This window comes from Nicotiana tomentosiformis, chromosome 3 (assembly GCF_000390325.3).
Source record: "Nicotiana tomentosiformis chromosome 3, ASM39032v3, whole genome shotgun sequence".
NCBI lineage: Eukaryota > Viridiplantae > Streptophyta > Magnoliopsida > Solanales > Solanaceae > Nicotiana > Nicotiana tomentosiformis.
The window spans coordinates 68,999,970-69,027,130 of NC_090814.1; the positions used below are offsets into that span (position 1 = coordinate 68,999,970).

Below are 27,161 nucleotides of genomic sequence, written 5' to 3' on the forward strand. Positions count from 1 at the left end.
CAAGTTAATATATAATAATAGTTTGGTTTACAATCAAATATTTATTGATATTTAGTGAGTTTCTTGACACATATATAGGATCTAAGCAAAAACCAAACGGGTAGCTTACATGATAGATTTGCCCCTGCCGGTTTGATGAAAGATTAACCAATTCAATATTGAGGAAGAGAAGAAGAGCTGGAGAATGAGCCGAGTATATATCGAAACCGTATCTCTATCTTTATAAGGTAGGGGTAAGGTCTGCGTATACACTACCCTCCCCAGACCCCATTTATAGAATTACACTGAGTTTTTTTGTTGTTATTGTAGAAGAAGAGCTGGAGAAATGATTATCTAACGGAAGAAAAGAGTTTGCATTGTTTAAATGTGGTTAATATAGTTTGGTTCATGAAATATAAAAGTAATCAAAATTTAAAAGTATATTTTTCGTCATTACTATTAGAGGAAATTACACAATATAATTAGGTCTAAAATATTAATATCCGATTTTACCCATCTGGAAGCTAGTTACAAAAGATATCTACCCCACCAAGGACACAGAAAATTTTCTTTTTTGAAAATAAGAAAGAATATAAGAGAAGTGCTACTTGATTAAGGTTTAAAAAAAGAACACAAACGAGTCAGGATCAGCAATGAACCTAAGAGAAATATATGCAATTAACAAATGTTCTATTATTATTATTTCCCACAATTTTTCCAAGTACGTCTATTGTTACATTCAAACAGCATCTAATAATGCTTTAACATTTCTTTCACTGATTACAAGAACATATTTATTGGTTTCAGCACCTCTATATGACAAAAAACTATAGTAGCAGCTAGCATAAGGGAGTACATAATTTGGATATTCACGCAGCAAAGACAATCTTCTGCAATTCCTTTCATTCCTAAGTCCAATTAAAGCTTAGACTTGAGTGCTCTCCCATCATCAAATGTTATCATCACCTTTCCAATTGCTCTCCTATCTTTGAGAGCAGTAAAGGCAAGATGGGCCTGCCAAAAGCGAACAATAATGTATATAATGTGCAGTTGTCTTGATTCCATGATCAATAAGAACTATATCCAAGCACAATTAAAATACATGCACCAATGACACAAATATGTAACTTAGCTTTTGGAAACATATACTTCACCATGAAACCCTTTCAGATATTAACATATTGTCATGCATTTTCTTAATTCTACTCTAATTTGACATATTGGTTGCTTTGTTGGAAGTTTCCACACGATTGCACTAGTTTCTGGTCTTCCCTTCCTTTGACAATGCATATTGACAAAGAAAAGATGAAACAGGGAAAGAACACTACAGTTTCCTGCTAAATTTGTGAAGGCATGGCGGAAACCACTATGCTAGGTTTCTAACAGCATAAAGAATAAACTGGTTCCCTAATGCCTTGGGAAAGTCGTTTAGTCGGCTGACCCACGTTTTATGGGGCAGGAAACTACCACTTTGAGATCATTAAGTGAACAAAATTCGAAAATAGAATTGGGGGAGAAACCAAAGTAATGTCACTTGAAAACTACTTTTTTCTGCCTCGAATAAGTTGAAAAGATTTTTTTCATTTCTAGTTCCTTTAAAAATCAAATAGCCAAACATGTAAACAAACAGTGAACAGCAGTTAATCCTTATGTTTCTGTTATGCCCTCTGAACTGACATTGATTGATTTGACTAACATGTTATGTTAGTAATGGCAAATAAAGGGATTTGTACAATGACATGCATCTGATAGACCATAAACTATATTTTAAATTCAAAAGATTAAAGCTTTTAACATGTGATTTATAGTAAAAAATTGCTTTTGCACATAATTAAAATTTGGTCCTTGTGTGTTGTAGGGTTAGTGGGAGTTTTAGTCCTTAAGTTCTCAATTATAGCACATAAATCCCCAATCAGTTTTAACATATTTAGAATTTTCTGATAAAAAAAGAAATATTAATGAGCAATAACTTACTACGTTTTCTGTGTGTCTGAAGTTATAGGTCTGAATTCAGCTACCAGTATGCCTGACACCGCACTGTTTAAGTCATTGATTTTTCCTATTTGTGACAAGAAGTCCCACATATATGCTACAATTGAAAACTCAGGGAATAAAATCGCCCTAATTCTTGAACTGGACAAAAGAAAGAAAGCAACTTTGGCCTAGGTGCTGCTTAGAGAATTGTGAGACTAGCCAGATCGAGATAGTCCTTAGTGTTATAACCAATTTCAAGAAATTTTCCGTGTTGAATGGAACTTCATTTGATATGTTACTTTTTCCTTTTCAAAAATTTCTTCATAATTGAAAGCAGAAATATCAAATAGAAGAAACAATGAACATCCAGATAAGCGATGTGTTGGTTTCCTTTCGGTTCAGAACTCTGGGTTCAGTTGAACACTGTCTGATCCTTACGGACCTTCAAGATAGTTAAAATCCTAAAATAAGGTGCCCAGCTCCGACCATTAATCCTAAAGAATGGGAGCTTGCCAAGCTATTCAATGCTTGATTAATAGCTATTCAAGGTCCATTCCTGGATCATCATGCACGAGAGAAACACAATGGCCTCTGAAAGCTTAGAGCTCTAGGTCGTAGGGGTTACTATGGAGAAGAAATATGTTCCTAGGATCTTCCTATATCGAGAGAGGTAGTCTGGTGCATTTGTGCATGTCCAGTGACATAATCCTTCGTGAACAAGAAGTACATACTGTTACATTATATTCTTCTTGACAAGATATTAATTCAGGTGAATTGTATATCAGCCGTTTTTCACATATGAAATGCTACTCCCTGCACATTGCTAGGATCTTTTCTTACTTTTTTCTGGATTTTTTTTTTTTTGATGACCGAGAAATCCTTCTGGGGCCGATCCTTTGGACCAACCGCAGCCTTCGAAACTCGGTGGATAATGGGCCCGCCCCATAGATTCTTACTTTTTTCTGGATTTAAAAAGTGATAAATGCCATAGATTCTTACCTCTGCCAGGCTGAATGTATGAGAAATGTTGATTGTAATCAAACCCTTAGACAACCAGGATAGGAGCTCTTTCAGAGAATCCCCAAGCACATTAGGTTGATATATCTTATGGCTTCCCCAATAGAGTCCGTGAATCGTCCAGTTCTGAACAACAAAAAAGTACAAAAACAATTATGGTTATTACTCTCGGACAAAAGAATGAATAAGCTTTCTCCTTTTGGAGCTGCAATGACGGAGTAAAGAGAGATAAAAAGAAAGGAAAGTCTTTTGCTGCTCATACTGCTTGTATTATGACACCTGGATAAATGATAGTAGCATGACCATATAATGAAAAAGAAAGGTGGAGAAAACTTCTAATGCAATAATTTGGGAGCAACATGTCTAAAAGAAAGCATATATTTACATGCCTTGCCATCCTCTTGTGACAACACCATGAAATTTCCACTCTTAAGATCCTTCAAGATTGGTTTTCTTTTTTTCCAAATGGTGGTACTCCGGTCAACTTGGGTGCACCTTGACTATTTCACAGGGTGCCCGCTACCTCCCACTAGCACAGGTACCGGATAACTCTGCCCACCATAGCTCAGGAAGATGAGACTAATTTACCTAGTGTTTTGTCTCTACTGGAATTTGAATGATCTCCCAAGTTTGCACTCAATTCATTGACCACTAAGCCACACCCTTGGGTACAAAATCCTTCAAGATTGTTGATTTGAGACTAAGAAATGTTATGCTGCTTGCATGTTTCAACATAGTATATGTGGTCAGGTTATGGCAAGAGTCATGGACCTTGTTAAAATGATTCTGAACATCTACGCTAGTATTCTTTGATGAACTAGTTAAACAATTTCTTGAAATGGGGATGGAAATCTAACCATCACCTAATATAATCCTTGTCATACGGAAGTAATGATCTACTTCACTTGGTTTCTAGCAAAATGCAAGTACAAAAGAACAAGCAAAACCCAAATTTAACTACTACTCCTCTCATTTTATTCACAAACACCAAAAGGCATAAAAAGTGGTTTTAAGACGGTCTATATTCTGAGAATGATCTTTTAACTTACTGCTTGTATTCAAGTTTCAAACTATTAGTAGGAACTTCAAGGAGCTAGTGGTGCCCACCACATGCTTGACTTACCAGCCTTGGACATGTCTAATTAAGAGCTACTCAATTTGACCAGCAACCGAACTAATTAAGCCTGGTACAGTGACCCGACAAGAAGGAAAGAACCAAAAGGGGGTAAAAAGAAAAAGATCACGGTGCTTAGAGGCAGTACCTTCACCAAAGCAATGTTCGCTGGGATGACAGGTACTTCCCCACTTGCAAATCCAATAACTAGAATTTGTGCTCCCCAATTTAATAGCTTCATGCTATCTTTTGTAAGCTTCCCACCGACTGGATCATACAAGACATCGACCCCTTTAATTTTTCTTGACTTCAGGAAGTCCTTGACACTTTCGATGACGTTTGCATTGCTCAAGTCTACTACATGATCAACTCCTAAAGATTTCAAAAATTGCACCTTTTCATTTCCCCTAGGATTCAACAGACAAGGATAGGTTTTAGTACAATAACCTTAAATAAACTTTCTTGTACACTGGAGAACTGAAAAGTACCTAGCCACTGCAATAACTGTTGCTCCGCAGACTTTCCCAATTTGTACCGCTGAGAGCCCAACACCTCCAGCTGCTCCAAGTACCATTAACACCTACCATGTGTAAACCAGTATGTCACATGATTCGGTTATGATAAATCATGTAACAAAATGGCCTTAGCATTTTATGCCCTAAAGCTAAAGGGAAGGTGACCCTACCTGATTGGGACGCAGCTGTGCTCTATGCACCAGAGCCACATGGGATGTCCCATATGCAACAGGAAGTGCACCCGCTGCCACTAGATCACACCCATCAGGTACTCGAAACCTTCAATTATAAGCTAACTTAAGACATTTTTGAACACTAAAACCATTGAACCAACCCAAAAGTAAGGGGAAAAAACACAACTCTAGTTTGGCTCATATATAATGACCATTGACCTATGTCACGCGAAATCAAGTAGGGGTCTAAACCACGTAAATCAATATAAATGGAGAGTGCTGTCTAAACCAAGTAAATCAATTCCAATACTGATAGATAAACTTCGAAAACGAAAACTAAGCTTTCCGCATTAGAATTGTTTAATTATTGTAAAATAAAGCAGAAGATATTAAGGAAGAACTGACAAGTCGGATTGATCGACGACGATGAATTGAGCAAAGGAGCCAAGTGCAGTAAAAGAGCAAACGGGATCACCAATTTTGAACTTAGTAACATTAGGGCCAACGGCATCAACAACGCCGGAGTAATCGGAGCCAGGGATGAACGGTAAAGGAGGCTTCTCTTGGTACTTGCCGAGGACTTGGAGGTAATTTGCGAAATTCAAGCTGGTGGCTTTGACTCGAACTCTTACGGCGGTTGGTGAACCCAAATTAGGGATTGGATGAGAGGTTGAGAGATCAAATGGAGAATTCTTCTCTAAGGCATTCGGTGGTAGAGTAGGATCACCGAGTTTTCTTACAAGTAGAGCTTCCATTTTTCACACTATCTTTGTGCATCTACACTCCAGATATGCTCGGTTTTTGTACTTACACGGTTGTTTTGGATTTTGTGTTTTAAATTTTTCTTATAATTCTGTATTTTGTTTTCCTCCATAATTCTGTATTTAATTGACATTGCGGGTACTCGAGAAAATATGACAAAAATTAAATATGTCATAAAACTGTAGCTATAAAGTTTTTTATACTCGTTGTTTTAATCATATTATTATAACATTCTTATTAACATAAAATTTTGTGGCTAGAAATGATATGAGAAGTTTAAGTTGAATTACTTCTAATTCTAAAAAGGATTAATTTTTTTTAATGAAACAAAAATAAAATAGGGTCATATAAAGTGAAACTGAGAAAGTAAGTGGCACTGTAACTTAAAGGCAAAATCTCCGCTAGACAATCTCTTCTTAAATAAAATACTCCACTATTGGATTATTGTTCATTGTTTAATAAATTGTGCATTATTATTTTTATACATTAGTTCATCACATGATAATTCATATATTGTTGCATTTTGAAATTCTCATTAAATCTAACGTAGTTAGAATATATTATTATTTTTTATATATTTAAAAAATTAAAACTACTCAAGTTATATCTAAGTGACTATATTAAACATCCAAGAGAAAATGCATAAAGACCCCATTCAACTTATCCTAAAAAATTATTTACACATTTAAACTTTATGGGTGTCCTAACACCCCACTATTGTTAAAACAATTATATTTATTTACTCCCTCCTAAACCATGGCCAGCCGCGTGTCTTAGACAACGGAATTGAGCGCGTCTTTGCTCTCTTTTAATCGTTAAAAATACCCAAAAAAAGAAAAAAATTAAATTTTTAACTTCAATATAACCCCCAACCAACGGTAAAATCCATTGTTCCCCGGTATTTTACTAAACCCAATTGAAGAATCCTAATTTCTTCTTCATCTAAATTTTGCCAAAATTGCATCAAATTGCCCTTTGAAGTTTTGATCTTTGAAAGCAAAGGTTAATCTTTCTCCTTCTTAAGAACCCTAATTTCTTTCTTTTATTATTGTTATGTCTTTCTCCTAAAATTCAATTTCTCTCGGTTAAACATTGTAATGTAGCTGATGTTTCTAATTTTTTCGTCAGCAAATTATCTGACTTTGGTATTGTCTGTTTGTGTTGTAGTTGTTGCAATGCCTTCAAAAGGCTTGAATCTGACAAGACTTTGCACGAAAGACGAAGAAAATGAGTCGAGTGGAGAAATTCGATGCAACCATGGCTATGTGCTGCCTTTGTTAACAGCTTGGGCCTCTTGGAACCCAGGAAGAAGATATTGGGTTTGTCCATACTATGGGGTAAATGATAGTAAAAATTCTTTCAATAATTGAGTTGTGAAAAATTATCATTAATTAATTTTCTTTTGTTATTCATCTTAGGGTCCACGATCTTGTGATTTTTGGGTTTGGAAGGATTTCGAAATTGAACCTAGGTTCAAATTTGTTATTCCAAAATTGCTTGACAAAATGGGTGAACTTGAGGCTGCATTAGAAGGCTTTTAAAATCTTGTCAAGCCGAGGGCAACTTTAAAGGTTGAAAACACCAAAAAAGGGGAGAAGATGAAGAAGATTGAGGCTCAATTGGTGAAATTGTAAGTTGATATGGAGAAGATGAAAGAGAAGAAAAAGAAGTGGAAGAGCAAATTGACTAAGTCCAAGACTAGGGAAAATATACTTTGGTTTATTATATTGGGGATATGTATTATACTTGTTGCTTGTAGGTATCCAGGAATGTCATTGAAAGAAGATGCAATGAAGTTACTATTTTGAATCTAATTTTGGCATCTCAATATGTATGTAGTTGTTGCTTGTAGGTATTATTTTGTATGTTTATAATGGACTTTTTCATTTGAATGTAATGAACCTTTTCAACGGAATGTAATCAAGTGTTGTTTCTAATGAAGTGTTGTTTTTACATTTTGAAGTGTTGTAGGCGTGCTCTTGTTGTTTCTTTGTATGCCCAGAACTTGTCAATCAATCAAGTGTGTATCTTCATACATCTATTTTTAGTGTTTAATATCAACAATAGACACGCAAAAGACTTAATATGGTAGCTGCATAAACTGTATTAAAATACATATTTAGTCTCATTGACCTAAAAGAAACAGATAAACAATCACAAAATGAGATAACAAAACATCTATTTGTTCTCATTGTAGCAGCAGCAAAACAGACACCGTAAGATAACAAAATCCAAAATGCAGTCTATAGCTGCCTAAAAATCCTTATCATAATACAGAATTGCAGTTTATAGCTGCCTAAAATTTTATCATAATGCAGTCTATTGCAATACAGTCATTCACAAAATAGTATCTTGATCAATTGGGTGGTTTTGCAGTGGTGCTTTCCTCGCTCAACTTAGCAGCCCTACACCTTGTTTGGATGAGTTTCTTGTCTCTCAATTGTTGAAGCTGCCTTGATGTCATAACTTCTTTGCCATTTCATTTAACACCTCGTGTTGGTTGATGGACTAGATCTCCAGTTACTTCTGCTAAAAACCTCACATTCTTAAAGTTTGTAGAGGACATTCCAGGCTGCCAAAATCCAACAGAAAATCAGACAATGAATTCACCTAAATATGAGAGGTTGTGTTAGAACTTATATTTTGAATTTTGAAGCCACTTTAAGTGTGTAAAACTCCCATCCCAACTATCATTGGCCTGTTATATTGTGTTCTTACATCACTTTTAGTACCAATATCCTACATCAACCAATTAAAAGTAAGAATATGTTAATTATTTAAAAAAGAGAAAGAAGATATTAAAGGGAAGAACTTTACCTTTTCTTTAGAACATTTTGGCCTACCCCTTCCTCTTCCAGTACTTTGCTTTGGTGGCTTTGAACTACCAATACTTGCAGGCATAGAACTTGCTGAAGTAGTAGCAGTATTACTTCCAGCAGCTTTATGACACCCTCTCTTGTTATGACCCTTGTTATGACAATTGCTACATGTCATTTTCACTCCACTTTTGGTCAATTTTTCTGTCTTATTTTCACTTGGCTCTTTTCTTCTAACCTTTTTTGGCCTGCTTGTCATCTTCTTTACATGAGGTGGTATAAGAGTTAGGTTTTGTGACTCTGGCCACATATTTATACCCAAAACAGGCTGAAGAAAGTAACTGTATGTTTTTATGTAAGTGGCATTACTGTACCAATAAGAAATATAGTTCAAAGGCTACAAATTTTTATAATGCAGGGCAGCAACTGCATGAGCACATGGTATGCCTTTTAACACTCACCCTTGTAGGTTCATTTACATACTTTTCTATAAAAACCTTTTGTTGAACAACATATTTAGTTACAGTTTCTCTGAAATCTCTCACTTGCAAATGCAAGTCAAGTTTCCCAAACTATTTTCTTGCAAGTCTTGTCAGAGATTACTCTTCTTTTAGTCTTTCTTCTTCTAGCTTTAACTTTCTATTGAACCTCCCCTTCACCTTCATCATCAACATCATCTGGATATGTCTCAAAGCTAGCAGCTTCATCTGAATAGTAATAAGGCTCATCACCACCTATCTTACCTTCTAAACTCTTCTTCTTCCTAGATTCTTATTCATCATACCCCACATCTGGCCCTCTCTTACCTAGTTTAACATGTTCTTGTTCAAGAGCACTTTCTTTACTTTTCCTTCTCTCTACAGTCCTTCTTTCTGCCCTAAATGCCTTGTATCCTCATGTGTATCACTGCCATAATCAACTTCTCCTTCTTCAAACAATTCCTCATGCTCTGAATCCGAGCTATTATTAGTGTTGCTGCTAGATTCAGATGAGTTTGATTCAAATGAGGAGTTTGAACTATCATCAGTAGTAACAGCTGTAGGCATACTGTTATTGGCACTATTTTCAGCAGCATTGGATGCCTTTTCAGAAGTTCCTTCTCAAAAGTAACATTACTATCACCCCCCTCCCCCCACTTGGCTGGCATATTCTGATAGAGGGGGACCACTACAACATCATCAACCATGTGATCTACATATACCTCCAAAATATTCCTATTTTTAACTCTTCACAAATACCCATAAAGTCCCTATCAACCTTAATTACTACTAAACCAAGATAATTAGCTGGTCTAACATAAATAACAGCAGAAGAACTATTGTACCCAAACTCTTTCACATAACCTAGAAACTCAAAATGTGAGAACCTATCAACATCGACATCAACACAATCAGTAATCATCCCACCAACATAATCCTCCATTGAAAAGGAATGTAACTTATCCATGGAAATTTTTCCACCATAGAAAAACCTCAATGTAACAAGTACAAAAGATATTGAAATACCTGAATATAGTAGAAAATAAACTAATTAAGGATTAATAGTTACTATTAGACCTGATCCTTACAAGTGACAACACGTATAATAAGAAAAAACTAAAATTTGGTTATTATTACACCTTAAAAATTATATTTCTGTTACTCGATTTTACATTGAAAAAGATACATTGAAGAAATTTGAAGCAAGTTCAAAACCCTAGTTACGGATGACATTAAACAAACTAAAACAGAGATAACGTTTAGGGTTGATGATAGACTAGGCTAGGGTTGATGGATTCGCCTCCAAACTAAAACAGAGAAAATCCTTTGAACTCGATTCTTCAAAGACCTTCAGCTTCGAACGGGTAACAACAAACAGAACCCTTAAGAACAATGAAATCGAAGGATTTTGCAACAGGTCCCTTCGATTTTGGTCAGACAAATCGATTTTGATGAGGCAAATCGAATCTTTGAAGGTTAATTAGAGCTCTTCAATTTGAGAATTTTTAACTAACGGGATGAATGAGAGTGTTAGTAAATAGTGGAAGGCTAATATTTTTATTTAACGAACATTTTAATTATATGGCTTCATAATAAAAGGGAGTAAATAATTATGTGGCTTCATAATTATGTGGCTTAAGAGGGAGTAAATAAATATAATTATTTTAATAATAGTAGGGTGTTAGGACACCCATAAAGTCTAGACTTGTAAATGATTTTTGAAGATAAGTTCAATGGGTCTTTAGGCATTTTCTCTTCTATTTTTGGTTACAATTACCCTCGTCTATTGTACTGTACTTGAGCAGTGCAGTGGGCAGTAGGAATTCTGAAATCCGTAAAATTACCGGAAGACGAGCTGAGTGAACATATTGATTTGCCGGAGTATCTATTTTGTAAATTAAGACATGAATACTTGTCTACTTCATCTGCAACTGCCTTGTTGTCTCACCTATCCTCAACTGCACTTACAAATTAGGAGGAAGCAATATTTTCATTCTATTTGGGGAAAACCAATCTCGAAGTCTTTCCCAATTGTAGCTTTTGCTGCTGCTTCTTTCCCACCTGCTGAATATCCAGGTAAATTGGGACTCAAATCACTCTTTATTATCCTTAATTCTCTGTTTGTACTAAGCATTTACTTCATGTTACATTCTCGATCAAACTTCTCCTGACTGTTGGATTTCTTCCTTCACTTTAACTCTTTAAGCGCAACTCTAATTTCTCATCCTTTCACATCCCCCAACAAATAATTCTCAATCATGCTTATTCAAAGAAGATAAGAACTACTTTGTGGTTCCAAAAGAGAATGGCTGTATGTGCGACTTTTCACATTCGTTTTTTTATTTTTTCTGAAATAAAATTTACATAAAACCACGTAAAAATAATATGTTTGTCAGCTTTATTCAGTTAAACATATTAAAAATGATTCGAAAAAATGGAGTTAAAGAAAAAACTATTTGACTTTTGAAATAGTAATAGGACACTCATTTTGGAACGAAGAGACGGAATAAATATATATATATATGGAATACATGCTCTATAGCGCAAATTACGTTTCAGCAATTGGATGTTTGTTTACCATTTATTTCGTCCTGAGAAGTCAACTAAAAAAATGTTAGAGTAATATCAAGTCTGTTATTAGAGGCTAAGCAATGCTGGAGAATTGCTAACGCTAAATGGAACATATGGGAGCTCAATCAGATTTTTGTTGGCATTTAGAAGCAGCTGAGAAAATTGATAAAGCTGGGAGTCTTCCTTCTTTTCATCTTATCCGTCTCTTAATTTTTCTAAGTTAATCCAGGACAACTACCCGAGACAAGGCCAAAGCGGAAAAAGCAGATAGCAGGAATAGATCAAGATGAATTACAAGATCCAACTCTTCTAGCAGATCCTGATAGTTGCTTTTGCGAGTTTAAAGGAGTACAGATACACCACAAGATATATGATTCAGAATCACTTGCTACAAACTTGTCAGAAGAAGGGGATAGTTCTCGATCTCCTAATGCTAATAAAAGAGTGAACATTCCCATGATATTGTTACATGGATTTGGTGCCTCTATTTATTCATGGAATCGAGTTATGAAGCCATTGGCACAAGTCACAGGATCAAAAGTTTTGGCCTTTGACAGACCAGCCTTTGGGTTGACTTCAAGGCTGAATCATGTCAACCATTCATCTCAGGGAAGTGAAGACACCAGACCCTTTAATCCTTACTCTATGGTATTCTCCGTGCTGGCCACTCTATACTTCATTGACTTATTAGCAGCTGAGAAGGCAATTCTAGTGGGGTAAGTTCTATTTTATAGTTTTTTCCCCCACAATCTCCGTCATGAACATGTTATGGATGTGACTTTATTTAGCATAATTGCAGTGAAAACTGAATTACACTAGCTCAGTTGCCAAAATAATGGTCCATCTGCTACACCACAAATGAAAGAAGTATAAAAGGAAGGAAAGGCGAAAATGATGTTTGTGGAAAATCAGATGTGTGTTCCTAAATGAATGACTGGCCTACTCTCCGATGAACTTTTACATGATCAGAAGTTAATAATTATTATTCTCAATCATTATCTTCATTGCCCTCCCCCTCCCATCTGTCTCTGCAACTATTAGAAAGTGTATTTACTTACATGATTTCCATTGAGAGGATAATGTACTTCAAATTGTCATTTTGGTTGCATTATCGCCCTCCTTCCTTTGCTCTTCCTATTTCATTCTCAAAGATTTGATTCTTATTGGTAACTAATGAGACACCAGACACTCAGCTGGTTCCCTTGTAGCAGTTGAAGCATATTTTGAAGCACCTGAGCGGGTTGCTGCCATTATACTTGTTGCGCCAGCAATTCTAGCACCCCTGAATTCAGGCCCTGTAGCTAAGGACAATCCAAGTGGAAAAAGTAACCAGACTAAAGGCGATGACTTGGAAGTGAACTCTAAAGGGAATTGGTTTACCACGGTTGTCAGCATTTTGTCAAAGTTATCCCAATATCTTGGACAAGCAATAGTGCGATTGGTGAAAGGGATGGGAGACATGATAAATTCTTTATATAAGAAAACTTTATCTGCGTTCTTGCGTTCTACCATTGGTATTATGCTGGTATGTACTCTATTTTGGATCTTCTAATCTATTTGTTGAACCTAAATTTTATTTCTCAAAATTGACATCTTGAAGCTTTGTGAAAGCAAACTTAGGTCTATATACTTCATTTTTCCAATTTCGAAAAAGGTTTTTAAATGAGAAATCCTCCCTGCCATTTTGAAGGAAGATGGCAGTCAAACAAGTAGGAGATGCTAATTCATTTTTCACTAATAATACTACGGCAAAGGGCCAAATATACCCCTCTACTTTCGAAAATGGTCTAAGAATATCCCTCGTTATACAATTGGGTTATCTATACCCTGCAGTCATACTTTCGGTTCAATTATACCCCTCATTTAAACGGAGGAACACGTGTCATCGTCATGTTGGTCAATTCTAAATATCTCCTAATTAATTAAAAAGACCCATTACCCATACCCGAAAAATAATTTTTTAAAGCAATTTTTTTTTTGTAAAAACTGGGAAAACTGAAATTATTTTTACTAAAAACTAAAAAAAACGAAAATATTTTTTTTATCAGTTTTTACAAAAAAACTGCTTTAGAAAAAACTGAAAAATATTTTCTAAAACAATGTTTTTGTAAAAACTGAAAATCAATTTTCTAAAGCAATTTTTTTTGTAAAAACTGGAAAAAACTGATTTGTTTTTACTAAAAAAAACGAAAATATTTTTTTTCCAGTTTTTACAAAAAAACTGCTTTAAAAAAAGCTGAAAAATATTTTCTAAAACAATATTTTTATAAAAACTGAAAAAAAAGAAGCAATTTTCTAAAGCAATGTTTTTTTAAAAACTGAAAAAACAAATATTTTCTTTTTTTTCAGTTTTTAGTTAAAAATATTTCAGTTTTTTCCAGTTTTTAATTGTATTAGAAAATTGTTTTTTAGTTTTGTTTTTCATTTTTACAAAAATATTGTTTTAGAAAATATTTTTCAGTTTTTTTAAAGCAGTTTTTTTGTAAAAACTGGAAAAAAAAAATATTTTCGTTTTTTTTCAGTTTTTAGTAAAAAAGTTTTTTTAGTTTTTTCCAGTTTTTACAAAAAATAAAATTATTTTTCGGGTATGGGTAATGAGTCTTTTTAATTAATTAGTAGATATTTAGAATTGACCAACAAGACGATGACACGTGTCCCTCCGTTTAAATGAGGGGTATAATTGAACCGAAAGTATTACTGCAGGGTATAGATAACCCAATAGTATAACGAGGGATATTCTTAGACCATTTTCGAAAGTAGAGGGGTATATTTGGCCCTTTGCGGATAATACTAACAAAAAACAGAATAATAAAAAAGTAGTAAAATTAGAACTTCCCACCTCTCACACCCGCCCTAAATAAAAATATTATTTAAAGTACTTACTTTTCATGTTATAGATAGAGTATTTTGTTTTTCATTTCAACAAAATGAATATTTTTAGAAAAAAATATTTTCTTTTATTTCAACAAAATAAGTACTCTCTTTTCATGATATAGAAAAAGTATTTTCTTTTTCACAAAATGAGTACTTTCTTTTCATGTTGTAAAAAAAGTATTTTCTTTTATTTTAACAAAAAAGTACTTTCTTTTCATATTGTATATTTTGAATAAAGTTAATGTGGCCAATAGGTCATGAGATCAGTTAAAGTGTTTTAAGTGAAATATATGGGCAAGTTTATGGGGCTGCATGTGTATTCAGCCTTACTCCTTTATCTTTCTGACATTTCATTTGATGATAAATTTGAGATATTTATGTTATCAGAATAGATGGAAGAAGTCTTAGCAGTTGTTATTAGTCATTTGCAACATATGCAATAATGAGAAAATACTTGATCAGCACTCTATAAAACTTGATTGAAATGGATACTCAAAATGACTATTGACTGCCATTTTCTTTCAGGTAAGAATGATAATTGATAAGTTTGGCTTAGCTGCTGTTAGGAATGCTTGGTACGATCCTAAACAAGTTGATGATCATGTCTTGCAAGGGTATACAAAGGTGATTCCTTGACAGCTAGTTGTTTCCAACCTGAGTGAGGATGGGCTCGATTTTTTTCCTTTTGCTGTATTCTGCTGTATTCAGTTCAGGTACGGGACCTGGCTTCGTAGTGCATTGTTGTCATCTTGACTCTTTAACATTTGCAGCCTCTCAGAGTAAAAGATTGGGATAAGGCTCTGGTGGAGTATACAGTGGCTATGCTTACAGATTCTGCATCTGAATCAAAGCCACCGCTGTCAAAGAGATTGGGCGAAATCTCATGTCCTGGTTAGAAAATCATCTATTTCCAGCAAATTGAATTTGATAACTAAAAGGAAACATTAGATTTCTAAATAATTAATTGAAGAAGTAAGAAAGATTTCAAGTTATTATGAAGTATTCAAAAAGATTTTGCCATATGACCAACATCTCTTGACTACCAACTAACCTTGATTGCACCATTTCTCTCTAGGCTACACCTCAACTGATACTGAAAAAGTGCTTGTCATATGAGCCTTTGTTCCATCATGTTCTTTTTACATTCTTAGATGTGGTATAACACCATGTTCTAAGAAACATATTGTCCTAAGCTTGCTTACATTATAAACAACAAATTCCAGCACAGTGAATACACAAAAACTTCATAGTACTGATTTTTCTCTTTTATTTGCAAATTGAGGTTCAGTTCTGATTGTCACTGGTGATAGTGATCGCCTTGTTCCACCATGGAATTCTGATAGACTTTCACGGGCCATTCCTGGATCTTGTCTTGAAATAATCAAGAATTGTGGCCACTTGCCCCATGAAGAAAAGGTAGAAGAATTTGTATCCATTGTTGACAGATTCCTTGAAAGAGTTTTTGGGGTGCAAAAAGAGCCCCATCTGCAACCAGCTACTTGAGATTGATATTTTGTCTAGTTCAACTTGGCCAGGATTGACACCTATTGGTGACTGGTGAACATTAAGTTTGAGAGAAGAGTTGCCTACTCTAGTTCATATATAGGAATATATTATACCTCTTTATCAATATTTTCAATCCTATAAACACCTATCATTTCATCCTATATGAAAGGTAGGTAGCTGCTATTTTGTGCAAGTAAACATCGATTTCTTTGATCACCCTTGAGACTAGGACAAAGTTGTATAATGTAATACAATACATGTATATTGAGACTTGTAAAATTTTACTTCAGTTTATTCCGTAGTAGCTGAAACCTCTGCAGTTTTACAAGAAGCCCATGATTTGCAGCTACAAACTGAAACTTCTTTGCAGATTTTTGCGATAGTAGCAGTGCGGAAAGCATATTAATTTTACAATATCTCATTGTATGCATCATAAGACAATAGTTGATATTCCACCTTCAGAAAGGGGGATCAAGAGATATGGTGAGAGAGGGATCCTGTAAACCACGAGGAATATCAAAACGAGACATGAAATCTTCTCCAAATATCACAGCACCGGCTGCTAATGCTCCAGCACCTACTCCCATTCCAAAACCAGGTCTTGCATTTCTTGCTGCTGCTGATCCAGTTTGTGGCATGTTGAAATAACTAGGCGGCGTGTTGTCTGTTCTTGGGAGGAAAGTTGGAATGTAACCAACATTAGCAGGTGGAGGTGGTGGTGGTGGAGCACGATGTGGCTGATAGCTCGGTCCTGCTGTTGGTGCGTAGCTCGTTCCCCCCACCGATGGGTGGGAATAATTTGTAGGATATGTTACTGGGCGTGCATATTGGTGATTCGACTGTGGTTGGTTTCCCTGCAGTTTAGACGGGGTCAAGGATTGCGGTTGTTGGTATGCTGGTGCAGGTTTATATCCATTAGCCAAGTTGAAGCCACTGCAGTTATCTGCAAGCTTAAATCCCTCATTGTCACCTAGTAAACCAGATTTCATCAAAATTAACTCTTCAGTTTAAGACTCATAAGAGTATGGTTCTTGGTCCAAAGCATTACTTGAATCAAGGGTCTTTTCTCATTGATTCTAAGGGAGCAAAAACAATCTATTCAATGTAAAAAGCTTGTTAAATATTTATACCTGGGAGTGAACTTGGTTCTTCCCTTTCCTCTGAAATTCGTATCGATACATCAACAAATCCCTGAGGTTTATTCGAGTTCTTTCTCCGCAATTGAAAGCTGCCCACCTCTTCAATCGGCTTTGAAACTTCAGAGTTGTTATTGTACTTGTCCAGAAATTCTTTCAAAATCACAGTAGCTGTTCCCAGGAGCTTTTCTCTTAGAAAAATGGGCTCTCTACTGTAAACTTCAACATGGAGGGCATCTAATTCAGAAGTGTCAACCAACATTGAGAATTTGGTTTTCCAAACAGGATTTGCATTGCCTGAAGAATCAATCTTAGAACAGTACTTGTTGTTTGGATCAATCCATCCAACAGCATACCATTGCAGCTTCCACAAAGATGATGTTCTTCGGATTCCCCTGGCGGAAATCAGGCAGACTTCAATCCATATTTTCCCCATTTCAAGAAAAGCTTTCTCCTTGATTGATACAAATGGTGACAGAATATGTGCTCCTCAAAGGTTCTTTTCTTGATTAAAAAAAAAGGTGTACTGTTTTGCATCAAAAGAAGGCTAGATTACTTTATGCTAAGAAATTACTTTACATTGTTTTGAGTTCTGTTAAAGACTAATCTAGGTAGCTTTTCCCCGTATTGTGACTCACTAGTCTATCAGAGGGGGACAGGAATCAGAATGTTAGTCAAAAGTTTGCAACATAACAGCGTTGAAAAATGAACTCAAGGGTCCACAAGAAAGTAATTTATCCACCAGTTTTATGGTTGTACTACAATTACAACAATATTTGAGTCTTTTAGGGGTATAAACAAATTCTTACATGAAAAAGTAGAAAAGAAACACTCTATTTATAACGAGTTGGATATTCTTAATGGTACTTTGGAAAAACCATGCGAGTTTTGTTCAGAGCGAATAATATCAGACCATCTTAAGAGTATCTTTGGGCCGTTTTAGCTCAACAACGGGTATGAAAGCCAATGATTTAGTGAGACAAGCATAGAGATGGCGGAGTGATGGCGTAGGGCCCGATTTAGTGTCTTTGCCCGTCTATGAGTCAGTTTGCTACCTTTACCCTTAGCTTCAAATACGCATACACAACCTCTCATATGGGGTTCGGTGACCATAAATACTCGGATCATATGTGTGGCATACAGTTAATCTTTAAATTAGCCCATCAATGGTGATGAGTTATGTGGAACTTAGTTCAAGGGGAAGATTGTTAGGTATGTGAACAAAGTCCACATGAAAAGTAAAAAGGAAAACTGATCTACTTATAAGGAGTTGGATACTCTTAATAGTGTGATTCTTTTTCGGAAAAATCATGCGGGCTTGACTTAAAATGAACAATATAAGACCATGCTAAGAGTATTTGTGGGCCGTTTTAGCCCAACGCCACAGTGTACGTATGATTTTCTTATTTACTGTGAAAATTTACATAGATTCAAAAGGTTTTAGCTTCCCGCTTCTCCACATTTTCTTGTGTCCAACAATGTCTTGCTCCTCTTGACAAGAATATCTTTAATTTAGAAAGTAAAAAGGATCTTTAGGTAACTAATTAAAACCAAAAAGACAAGTGAGATTATTTACAAGTGGTGACATAGGAAACAGCTTGTTCGACGAACTATTAAATCTCTACTTTTTATAAAGAATAATATAGTCATTAGAGGAAAATGCTCTATCCAAAATCACTAGCCCATCCAGAGACCATTTTTTATGTTAGTGAACTAAGGAAAAAGTTTACAACTATGTAATCATTTATGTATCGACATTTACACTAACTGAGGATAAAAAAGGATTTTGTTTCCACCGAGCTATAACAATATGTTGATTTTCTTCACTTACACCTTACACCTCAATTGAGTCTAACAAGGTTCAGGTGCGGAGCCTTCCGCTCGAGACTACGCAAAGGTAAAATATCATGGAAACTTCGCTGACTTTATCATCAACTTTGATTTCGCTATGCTTAATAAGAACCCGGAATAGCGGAAATAGGTTCGTGTTTCGCTTCCAAAGGAAGAAAGAAGAGGAAAAATAAGAGGAGTGTGCTGATGCTAAAGCATATAAGCCAATGTCAGCCTTGTTTCAATCTCTCAACAAGAATGTGCACTCCTTGGCCTGGTTCTACAATCATCCTATAAGCTGGCGAGTGTTTGTATTTTGGAGAAAGAGAGAAACGAAACTTGGAAATGATGAGTGAAATCACAATCTTGAGTTGCACCATCGCGAAGTTTTTGCCTAAGCAGAGCCGAGGACCAAGTCCAAATGGGATATAAACTTGAGGCAATTTGCAAGCACCTGAAACTCCATTCTCAAACCTCTCCGGCTTGAATTCATTGGCGTCTCGTCCCCATATCTCAGGGTCACGATGCAGCGTTGGGATCAAAGTCCATAAGCATACACCTTTTGGCACAACAATATGACCAATCTGTGTATCTTTCAATGCCTCCCTTGACACAAATGCTGCTGGCGGATACAAGCGCATCACTTCTTGAATAACCATTGTCACCTTCATATCAAGTTTCAGTATTAGATGCAAATCAAAATTTTAGAAGAGTCTATCTTCTATGCACTTGTCAGGTCATCTAAAAAAGTAAACAAGTGAGACTAGTAACCTAAAATACATCGATATTGTAAAAATTCTTTACGCAGATAGAATGATATAGACGCAACACTTCTTGAATGACCATTGTCACCTTCATATTAAGTTTAATTGTTAGATATAGATCGTTGAAACATAAAAGTAACTAAAAATGCAGTTTCTCTAACCGCTTAAGTTTTTAGACCAGATGGTCACACGGTTCAACACATATTAGTAATTTAGAATGATATGATTGAGTAATGAAGGATAAATGTGATGAGTACCATTTTCATTTTGGAGACTGACTCTGCATCTAGGACGCCATCGGGGCAAATTTGAGCCATTTCATCACGTATACGAGATTGCCATTCTGGATGCAAAGCCAGAAGCATGAGACACCATGATGCAGCAACAGCAGTCGACTCGTGACCTGCAAAATATATGTTCTTGCAATTGTCAACAATGAATTTCCTGGACGAATTCTCGCCTACACTATCATCGTTGATAGCTCCCTCGAGTAATGAATGCAACAAGTCCTTCTCATTTGAGGATGTTTCTAAGCATTCCCTTTCTCTTTCTTTCACTGCTTCCCATATCAATGACTCTATCTCTTTCTCTAAGTTGTCAATCTCCTTTTGCTGCCTACTTGGTAGAAACCTATAGCATAGTCCTCATGTCAATAATGAGAAAAATAGATACTCCCCTCCAAATCCCAAATATTTAACGTTTTAGAAAAAACAGAAACTCGTTTAAGATAAGCGAAAATCTTAAAAGGCAGATAATATGGACGAGAGGGAGAGAATGTATGTACCCTAATGCTGGAGAACCAAAAAGAACACTTTGGTTTGATATGATTTTCTGAAGGGTTCGAAGCTTTGAGAAAATCTTTTTGCCTTTGAAATAAGAGCTTCCAAAGCAAGCTCTTGAGATCACATCTGCTGAAAAACTTCTCAGATCCTCTCCCACGCTGATTTCCACCAATTTACTCCCTTCAGCTTCAATGTTTTCATCCCATTTTCTTGTCAAAAGCTCTGCTGATTGCAACATCAGGCTCACCATACCCTGTATATTCATATTTCATAGTATTCAAGTTTCATGTTGTTTCAATCCAACCATTAATTATTCTACATTGGTATTAAGTTTCTATTTATTTTCTTTTTTCATCGATTACCTTGACCTTGTCCATGAAGAATTCAGGCGCGACAATTTTCCTCTGCATAGCCCAAATGTGGCCATTAGACCTCAAAATACCATTGCCAAGCATAGGGGCAAGTCTCTTTGTGACATAAGAAGGCTTCCCTAAATCCAGGCTTATACTTTGGTTCATTTCCTTTACTAGCTCCGGTTGGTTCACATACAAATGTTGTTTGTTTCCTGTTGAATATGTATATATAGGACCTGCAGTTAATCACACCAGCAAAACACTCAAATCAGTTATGCAGATTATTTCAATTTGAAGTAGGCGTTGGTGATATTAGCCTCGCGGCATCTGATAAATGATTTGAATTTTTAACTAACATATGAATAGAAACTTGTCTAACACTAACGGTTAAAATTCACGAAAGAGCTCTTGTCATAACCTAATCTAATGGTACGTACTGTTCTCTTTGGGGTAGCAAACCTCGTGGACTTGTTCCTCGGTTTACGTTATCACTAAGCGCAAAACGCGCATGCAATATGAATTTTTATTATAAATATCTTATAAAGATCTTTAATTTCTTCTTCCATTCCGACGTTTAAGATATCATGCACACTCCTTCTTTAGAAATTTGTTATTCGTAGAAGTCTGTCAATCCTTTTCTTTGACTCGCAAAGAAAACAGAGAGGGTCATTTTCTTCTAGGAACATGACTCGTTCATTCACTTGCTCGTGAACTCGCAGCTTCGCCGGAAGCGATCGGGGGTGGGTAAGACCAACAACTATACGAGGGGTAGTCTACCCTTCGTCATCAGCATCACAACTCTAATGTAACTATACAAGTACATACTAAAAGTAGTAACAGTGAAGAAGAACATGTTGTTACACTGTTACTGTCCATGTGTTCCCTAAATCTCTAACTCTTAACCCAATAACCAATTGGGCAACTTGTAAATGAGGAAGGTTGTACTCAATCTTACATGTGTCTTTTAACTGTGACCCACCCATCAAGTCAATTGTCCCTTTGAAAAGAAAGTCTGATTTAGCAATATTATAACACCAAAAATAGGAAAGGTCCTCAAATTTTGACCTTACATTAGACAGTTCACCAGACCTACGCATCGACTAGAATTTTTATGGATAAAATTTACGTAACCAAAATGTAACTTTTCATAACAAATCTAATATGCTAATTTGAACATTTGACTAATTAATTGATATGTTTGTTTAAATTATATTGATAATACAAAATTTTGCACACAACATATAACACATTCTCTTCGATTGGTGTTAATTTCTATCCTACATTAGCTACATTGATCATAGAGATCTAGTGACTAGATTTGTCCGTGGATTAAGGATATCACGTGGCCAAATCTGACTAATATTTACCTTTGAATATAATTTATTTTGGTAAAACTTAACAATTTGATGTTAATTTCTATCCTACTTTAGCTACAATTTATTACTCCATTAATCGTAGAGATCTAGTGATTAGATCTGTCCGTGAATTAAGAATATCACGTGGCCAAAATCTGACTTATATTTACTGAATATATTAAAAGTACTGCACTTTGGTCAAAACTTCAGTACAAGCTTCAGTAAATTACTGGAATCCATGTATTGGCTTCCAACCAGTGGATCTAGTTAGAGTTAAAGTTTAATTCTATTTAAATAAGATTTTTTTTAAAATTTCAAATATTTTTAGAAATTAGAATTAAGGAAGACCCCGAAGTTCTTTTTATTTTATTTTATAATTAATACGTAATAGAAATGATAAATGTAGAAGAATGTAAACACAATTTAGGAAAAAAGTAAGACAGGATAAAATATTTGATATGCTACGTTCTTATATTTCTAACAAAATATGGTCCCTTTTTCTTTCCTCCCGTCCAATCCCGACAAATATTTAAATCTCTTTAAAATATTTAATATTGGTGGCAATCATTTATAGGTCCAAAGTATTAAATAATACTATCATCTCATTGTCGTTTGCATATTGTAACATAACAATAATGCAGTCCGTAATTGGAAGTATTTCTAATTCAATCACTATAACCTCTTACGAATACAGTTGTCTAACCCATGCCCCCTTAATTATTTCCCCAGGGGGTAAAGTATTGCCATGCTAAAAGGTTAATTATATTGTCATCAACACAAATTTGCCATGCGCATCTAGAAAAAATTAAATGGAATCTTTACACAAATAGCCTATCAGATTTTTAATAGCCAGTATATATAAACTATACATTAATTATACACGTTTACTACACATCTTATACATATATTATACATATATTATGTACTCGTCGGCTATTTTTAGTTTAAGTTATTTAGTGGATGACTATTTAGATTAATTCTTCAAATTAAATTGTGAAAGAAAGCTCCAAAAGCATGTGATGACAACCATTTTCCTTGCTACTGTATGAAGTATTGAATAATAAGAGATGAATAGAAAAATGCCAAGAGGGCCAAATTTAATAATAACAAGAAGAAATCACTTGGTGCATATGATGAAATCATTCTCACTAGCTTTGGATTTTATTCTTTTTCTTGTTTTTCTTTTTCTCTCTTTCTCTTTTTCTTTTTGAATCTGCAAGTATACTACTATAGGAGATAATAATTCAAACTAGTAGCAAAGATGCCAGCACATCTCTCTGATCATAATTTTTAGTGCCTTAAGATCTTTTAGTTCACAGTACATAGCATGCAACTTAGGAACTACTTCTGCTAGATACATAAATATCTATAATGACTATGCTATTTGTACTACTGCCTTTTGATATAAATCTTTATTAGCAAAAAAAGAGAGAATTAAAGTCCCATAGCTGCTTAAAAGTTTCTCTATGGAAAGGCTAATAGCCTATTCCAAGTGCTGATTTAATTAAAGTTAAGTGAAACAAATCAAAGTTTAGTTAAGCAAGCATTTCTGTCTTCTTCTTTTTTTCTTTTCCTTTCTGATTTTATGTAAGCACTCTTTTATAGAAACAGAAAAAATGGACAAAAATTCCATTAAAGACATGATTTTTAGTGACAGCCTGGAAGTTTTGAAGTACAGAAACAGCCCATTTTTTCTTTCTTTCAAGCTAATTATTGCTATCCTTCCCTTTTTTTCCTTTTTCTTCATTTTTTCTTGAATTGAAAGTATACAATCTCTCTGTCTTCCCACCCAAGGTAAGGTAAGGTCTGCTCCAACTACCCGTATCTCTACCTCCACTTATGAGATTTGACTGTGTTTGTCGTTGTTGTTATTTTTTTTCTTTTTAATTTTATTTTGGATAGGAAGGTCGGTTATCTTTTCATTGTTCTTGTTCTTTATGGGTGCATGAGTCACGTGGAATGACGTAAAACTTTCCATCAATCAAGCCCTAAAGTAGAAGAATAAGAAAAAAAGAAGAATCTTCCCAGAAACCAAAGAATAAAAGGATATATAATAGTAAAAAAGATTTAATTACCGTAGAGTTTTCGCCATTGTTCAAAGTAGGGAAAGAGTGAAGAAGTATAATCATGTGCTACAAATTCACCATAGTTGGTTGGAGCTTTAAGAGAAGCAGCTTGAATCTTCTGCATTTCAGGAACATTTCCATATAAAAAAGATGGTTTAGGTCCATTGATTCCTTGTTTCTGAAGCTTCCATCGAAGTGTTTGAGATGACTTTAACCACAGAATATTAAATATATAAAAACCTCCAAAACCAAGAACCAGTAGAATTAACACCAATGAAGAAATAAAGCTCTTGAAAAAAGTAGGAGAAATTAGAAGAGGAACAAGAAGGAGGAAGAGGGAGAGTAGTACAAAAGCTGCAGCCTTCATTTTTGGCTTTTCTTGCGCCTTTCTTTGGATACACACTCTATATATAATAAATCAGGTTGCAGTATCGGGGAGAGACTATATATATAATGCTTTGCGATTTTGACAGCCTTTTGTCACCTTATTTAGATTTGTTATTATTGTTATGTTATTATTATGAATTACACTGTAACAAACAGGGATTGGCACTACGGGCGTGTCATATATAGCATCTTATTGTGTGACGCTCCATTATAAATTAATTAGTTAAATTATCATGATTTATATAAAAAGGCGGATTCAAGATTTAAAGTTTATGAGTTCCTACAACGATCTCAAGTAAATATGCAATAAGTAATTGGGTTCACAGTCATATATTTATGAAAATTTAGTAAATTTTTAATGCATATACAATGTATGTACAAAAATTACTGAATTCACGTGATCACATACATATTAAGCTGGATTTGCCCAAGTTCATATAGTAGTTGATTAGACCTAATGGACCGACTTTGACACCTCATGTGCCTTAATATTGACACTTTTAGGTTTTGACACAATTATTAAGAAAAAAAATTCGTAACAATTTTAATCATAAGAGGTAGTAACAATTATTCTCATCTCTTCCTTAAATAAGAAATTAGTGACCATACCCTTTTTGAGTAGTAACTACTAAGGGTAGATTAAGAAATTTTTAAATTTAATATCTTCTTAGTTTTCTAAGGTGATAAATATTTAAAATGTAAATTATTAAGCTAAAGTGATAAATAAAAAGGATCGAAGAGAGATACTTATAAGAGACTATGCCCTTCCCCCGCCATGTTACTAACTATACCAGAATGATTAAACTAATTAATGAACTGATTCTCATGTATCTTTAATATTGGCACTTGTTTAAGATTTGGACACATTTAATGAACTTAAAACAATTCATTGCATAGATTTAACCATAATAGAACCTACTTAAAATAATTTCTAAATGACAAATTAATTACTATACACTTTCTTAGGGTATTAAGAAAGGGTAGAATTGGACAAAAGATTAGTACCTTCTTAAATTTTTTAGGATGACAAATATTTAAGACAAAATGTTTAAGCTAAAGTGACAGATAAAAAGGATCGGACGTAAAATCTAGCTCAACTGGTTGACTACTGAAAGTTTATATTATTGGTGAGATTTTGATTTCCACCTTGTAATCCCCCTCCCGTTCCCTTCCTACCCACTATGTATAATAGTAATTTTTAAAATTAAAAAAGAGAATGTGAGAAAGATTTGTTAGAAAATAGAAAGTACGAACGCCCTTATCCACAATGTCACTAATTAGTAATTACACTAGAATGATTAGACTAATGAACCCCGGATAGTGAAATAAGCTGTTAAATATACAGTAGGCATCTCTTGATTAAGACTTGCGTGAATTAAAACAGTATAAATGCAGTAAGCACATGTGTTTGATACTCACTTTTTAAGAGCCTAACGCATTAAATTGGCAAAGACTCTAGTAATTTAAATCAAAACGCATATCAATCAAATCTTTCTAATACTAAAGTTGATAGAAGAACTAAAAAATTTGGAACTTAATTTTATGCTAAAAATTAAGAGGGGAAAATTAATTGATGTTGATGGAATGGGATAAGAGAATGCCGACAGTTTGATGCCATCATTGAACGGATCTAACTTAATACTCTCTCCTCTATAATTGATTTTTTTATTGCTTTCATACGGATTAAGAAATTTACCTTTTAACATTAATTAACAATAAAATTGACCATATTAATTTTTACTATCTCTTCATATAAATAATTCTAACACATAGTCCAACATTATTTACTCCAAGGACAGTGTAGGAAAAAAATAATTAATTCATTCTTGAAATCTGAAAAAATTATTTATTTTGGATCACAAAAAAAGACCAAAAAATCACTTATTGTGAACTGGAGGGAGTATTATTTGGGTCGTTTTGTCTCGCCAAGGCCTTGAAATGGAAATTGAGACAGGTCGTCAACTAGGCGTTGTTTGTTTGTTTCTCTCCTTGACATAGGCGGATCTATGATTTAGAATTGATAAATTGAGAATATGCGTGTGACATCTTATTATTTATATTTTTAAATTTGTTGTACATACATATAATTCGAGTAAAAATTATTAAATTTAGTTGAACTCGCACAATTTGTATTAGATCCACCTCGGATCCAAGGATGGATTTATAGTTTAGACTGTGGGATACGTGAACTCATGGTCTCTCCGGCAAACTAGGTATTTTATGTATGTTTTTTTCTAGAATTGGTCTAATCATACTTCAAAAAGGTTATGGTGAACTTGATTGAATACTTGAGTTATTTACCCAAAGGAACAGATATCAATTCTCACTTTATACTTCTTTTTTCTCCTTTCATTAGTGGTGCACTCATATTCTAAGGGCTTGTTTGGACATAAAATTTGATGGAAGTTTTTTCCAAAAAGAATTCACTTTTTTTCGAAATCAGTGTTTGTTTATAAAATTTCCAATTTTTAGTTGAAGATGCATTTTGGAAATTTTCGAAAATTTGAAAAACTCCAAAAGGCTGTTTTTCAAAATTTTCACTCAAATCACTCACAAAACTTCAAAAATAACCCAAACTGAAATTTATGTCCAAACACAACTCTAAATTTCAAATACTATTTTCACTTGAAAAATATTTTCACCATTTTTTCGAATTTTACAGTTCTTATGTCCAAACGCCTATTAAACCTAATCATACTTTAAAAAGG

The 27,161-nt window shown here is 34.5% G+C and overlaps 4 protein-coding genes and 1 long non-coding RNA gene across 8 annotated transcripts; 2 read left to right on the forward strand and 3 right to left on the reverse strand.

Moving 5' to 3' along the window:
• Nucleotides 1-652: 652 nt before the first annotated feature.
• Nucleotides 653-5,592, reverse strand: LOC104096084 (uncharacterized). Its single transcript, XM_009602388.4, has 6 exons — nucleotides 5,178-5,592; nucleotides 4,770-4,878; nucleotides 4,573-4,664; nucleotides 4,233-4,491; nucleotides 2,953-3,096; nucleotides 653-993 (listed from the first exon to the last, which is right to left on the reverse strand). Exons 1-6 carry the CDS (start codon nucleotides 5,525-5,527, stop codon nucleotides 898-900), a joined length of 1,050 nt encoding a protein of 349 aa, XP_009600683.1. The 5' UTR covers nucleotides 5,528-5,592; the 3' UTR covers nucleotides 653-897.
• Nucleotides 5,593-6,359: 767 nt separating this feature from the next.
• On the forward strand, nucleotides 6,360-7,441 carry LOC104096083 (uncharacterized). The gene is made up of 3 exons (XR_686234.4): nucleotides 6,360-6,536; nucleotides 6,702-6,871; nucleotides 6,953-7,441. It is a non-coding gene; the product is annotated as an uncharacterized lncRNA (long non-coding RNA).
• A 3,110-nt stretch (nucleotides 7,442-10,551) lies between these two features.
• Nucleotides 10,552-16,069, forward strand: LOC104096080 (uncharacterized). Of its 4 annotated transcripts, none has more exons than XM_070197090.1 (6): nucleotides 10,552-10,905; nucleotides 11,621-12,116; nucleotides 12,586-12,925; nucleotides 14,800-14,898; nucleotides 15,045-15,165; nucleotides 15,557-16,069. In XM_070197090.1, the coding sequence occupies exons 1-6, from the start codon at nucleotides 10,734-10,736 to the stop codon at nucleotides 15,775-15,777; spliced, it is 1,449 nt and encodes a 482-aa protein (XP_070053191.1). In that variant the 5' UTR covers nucleotides 10,552-10,733; the 3' UTR covers nucleotides 15,778-16,069. The 4 variants fall into 4 exon arrangements, with proteins under 4 accessions (XP_070053191.1, XP_070053192.1, XP_009600680.1 ...); XM_070197091.1 differs by having other exon boundaries at nucleotides 11,630-12,116; XM_009602385.4 differs by having other exon boundaries at nucleotides 10,553-10,905; nucleotides 15,563-16,069.
• Nucleotides 16,045-17,536, reverse strand: LOC104096081 (uncharacterized). The gene is made up of 2 exons (XM_009602387.4): nucleotides 16,911-17,536; nucleotides 16,045-16,750 (listed from the first exon to the last, which is right to left on the reverse strand). The coding sequence occupies exons 1-2, from the start codon at nucleotides 17,350-17,352 to the stop codon at nucleotides 16,239-16,241; spliced, it is 954 nt and encodes a 317-aa protein (XP_009600682.1). The 5' UTR covers nucleotides 17,353-17,536; the 3' UTR covers nucleotides 16,045-16,238.
• A 1,094-nt stretch (nucleotides 17,537-18,630) lies between these two features.
• LOC104096079 (cytochrome P450 714A1-like) lies at nucleotides 18,631-24,486 on the reverse strand. Its single transcript, XM_009602384.4, has 5 exons — nucleotides 24,076-24,486; nucleotides 20,655-20,881; nucleotides 20,295-20,545; nucleotides 19,768-20,140; nucleotides 18,631-19,411 (listed from the first exon to the last, which is right to left on the reverse strand). Exons 1-5 carry the CDS (start codon nucleotides 24,431-24,433, stop codon nucleotides 18,977-18,979), a joined length of 1,644 nt encoding a protein of 547 aa, XP_009600679.1. The 5' UTR covers nucleotides 24,434-24,486; the 3' UTR covers nucleotides 18,631-18,976.
• Nucleotides 24,487-27,161: the final 2,675 nt, after the last annotated feature.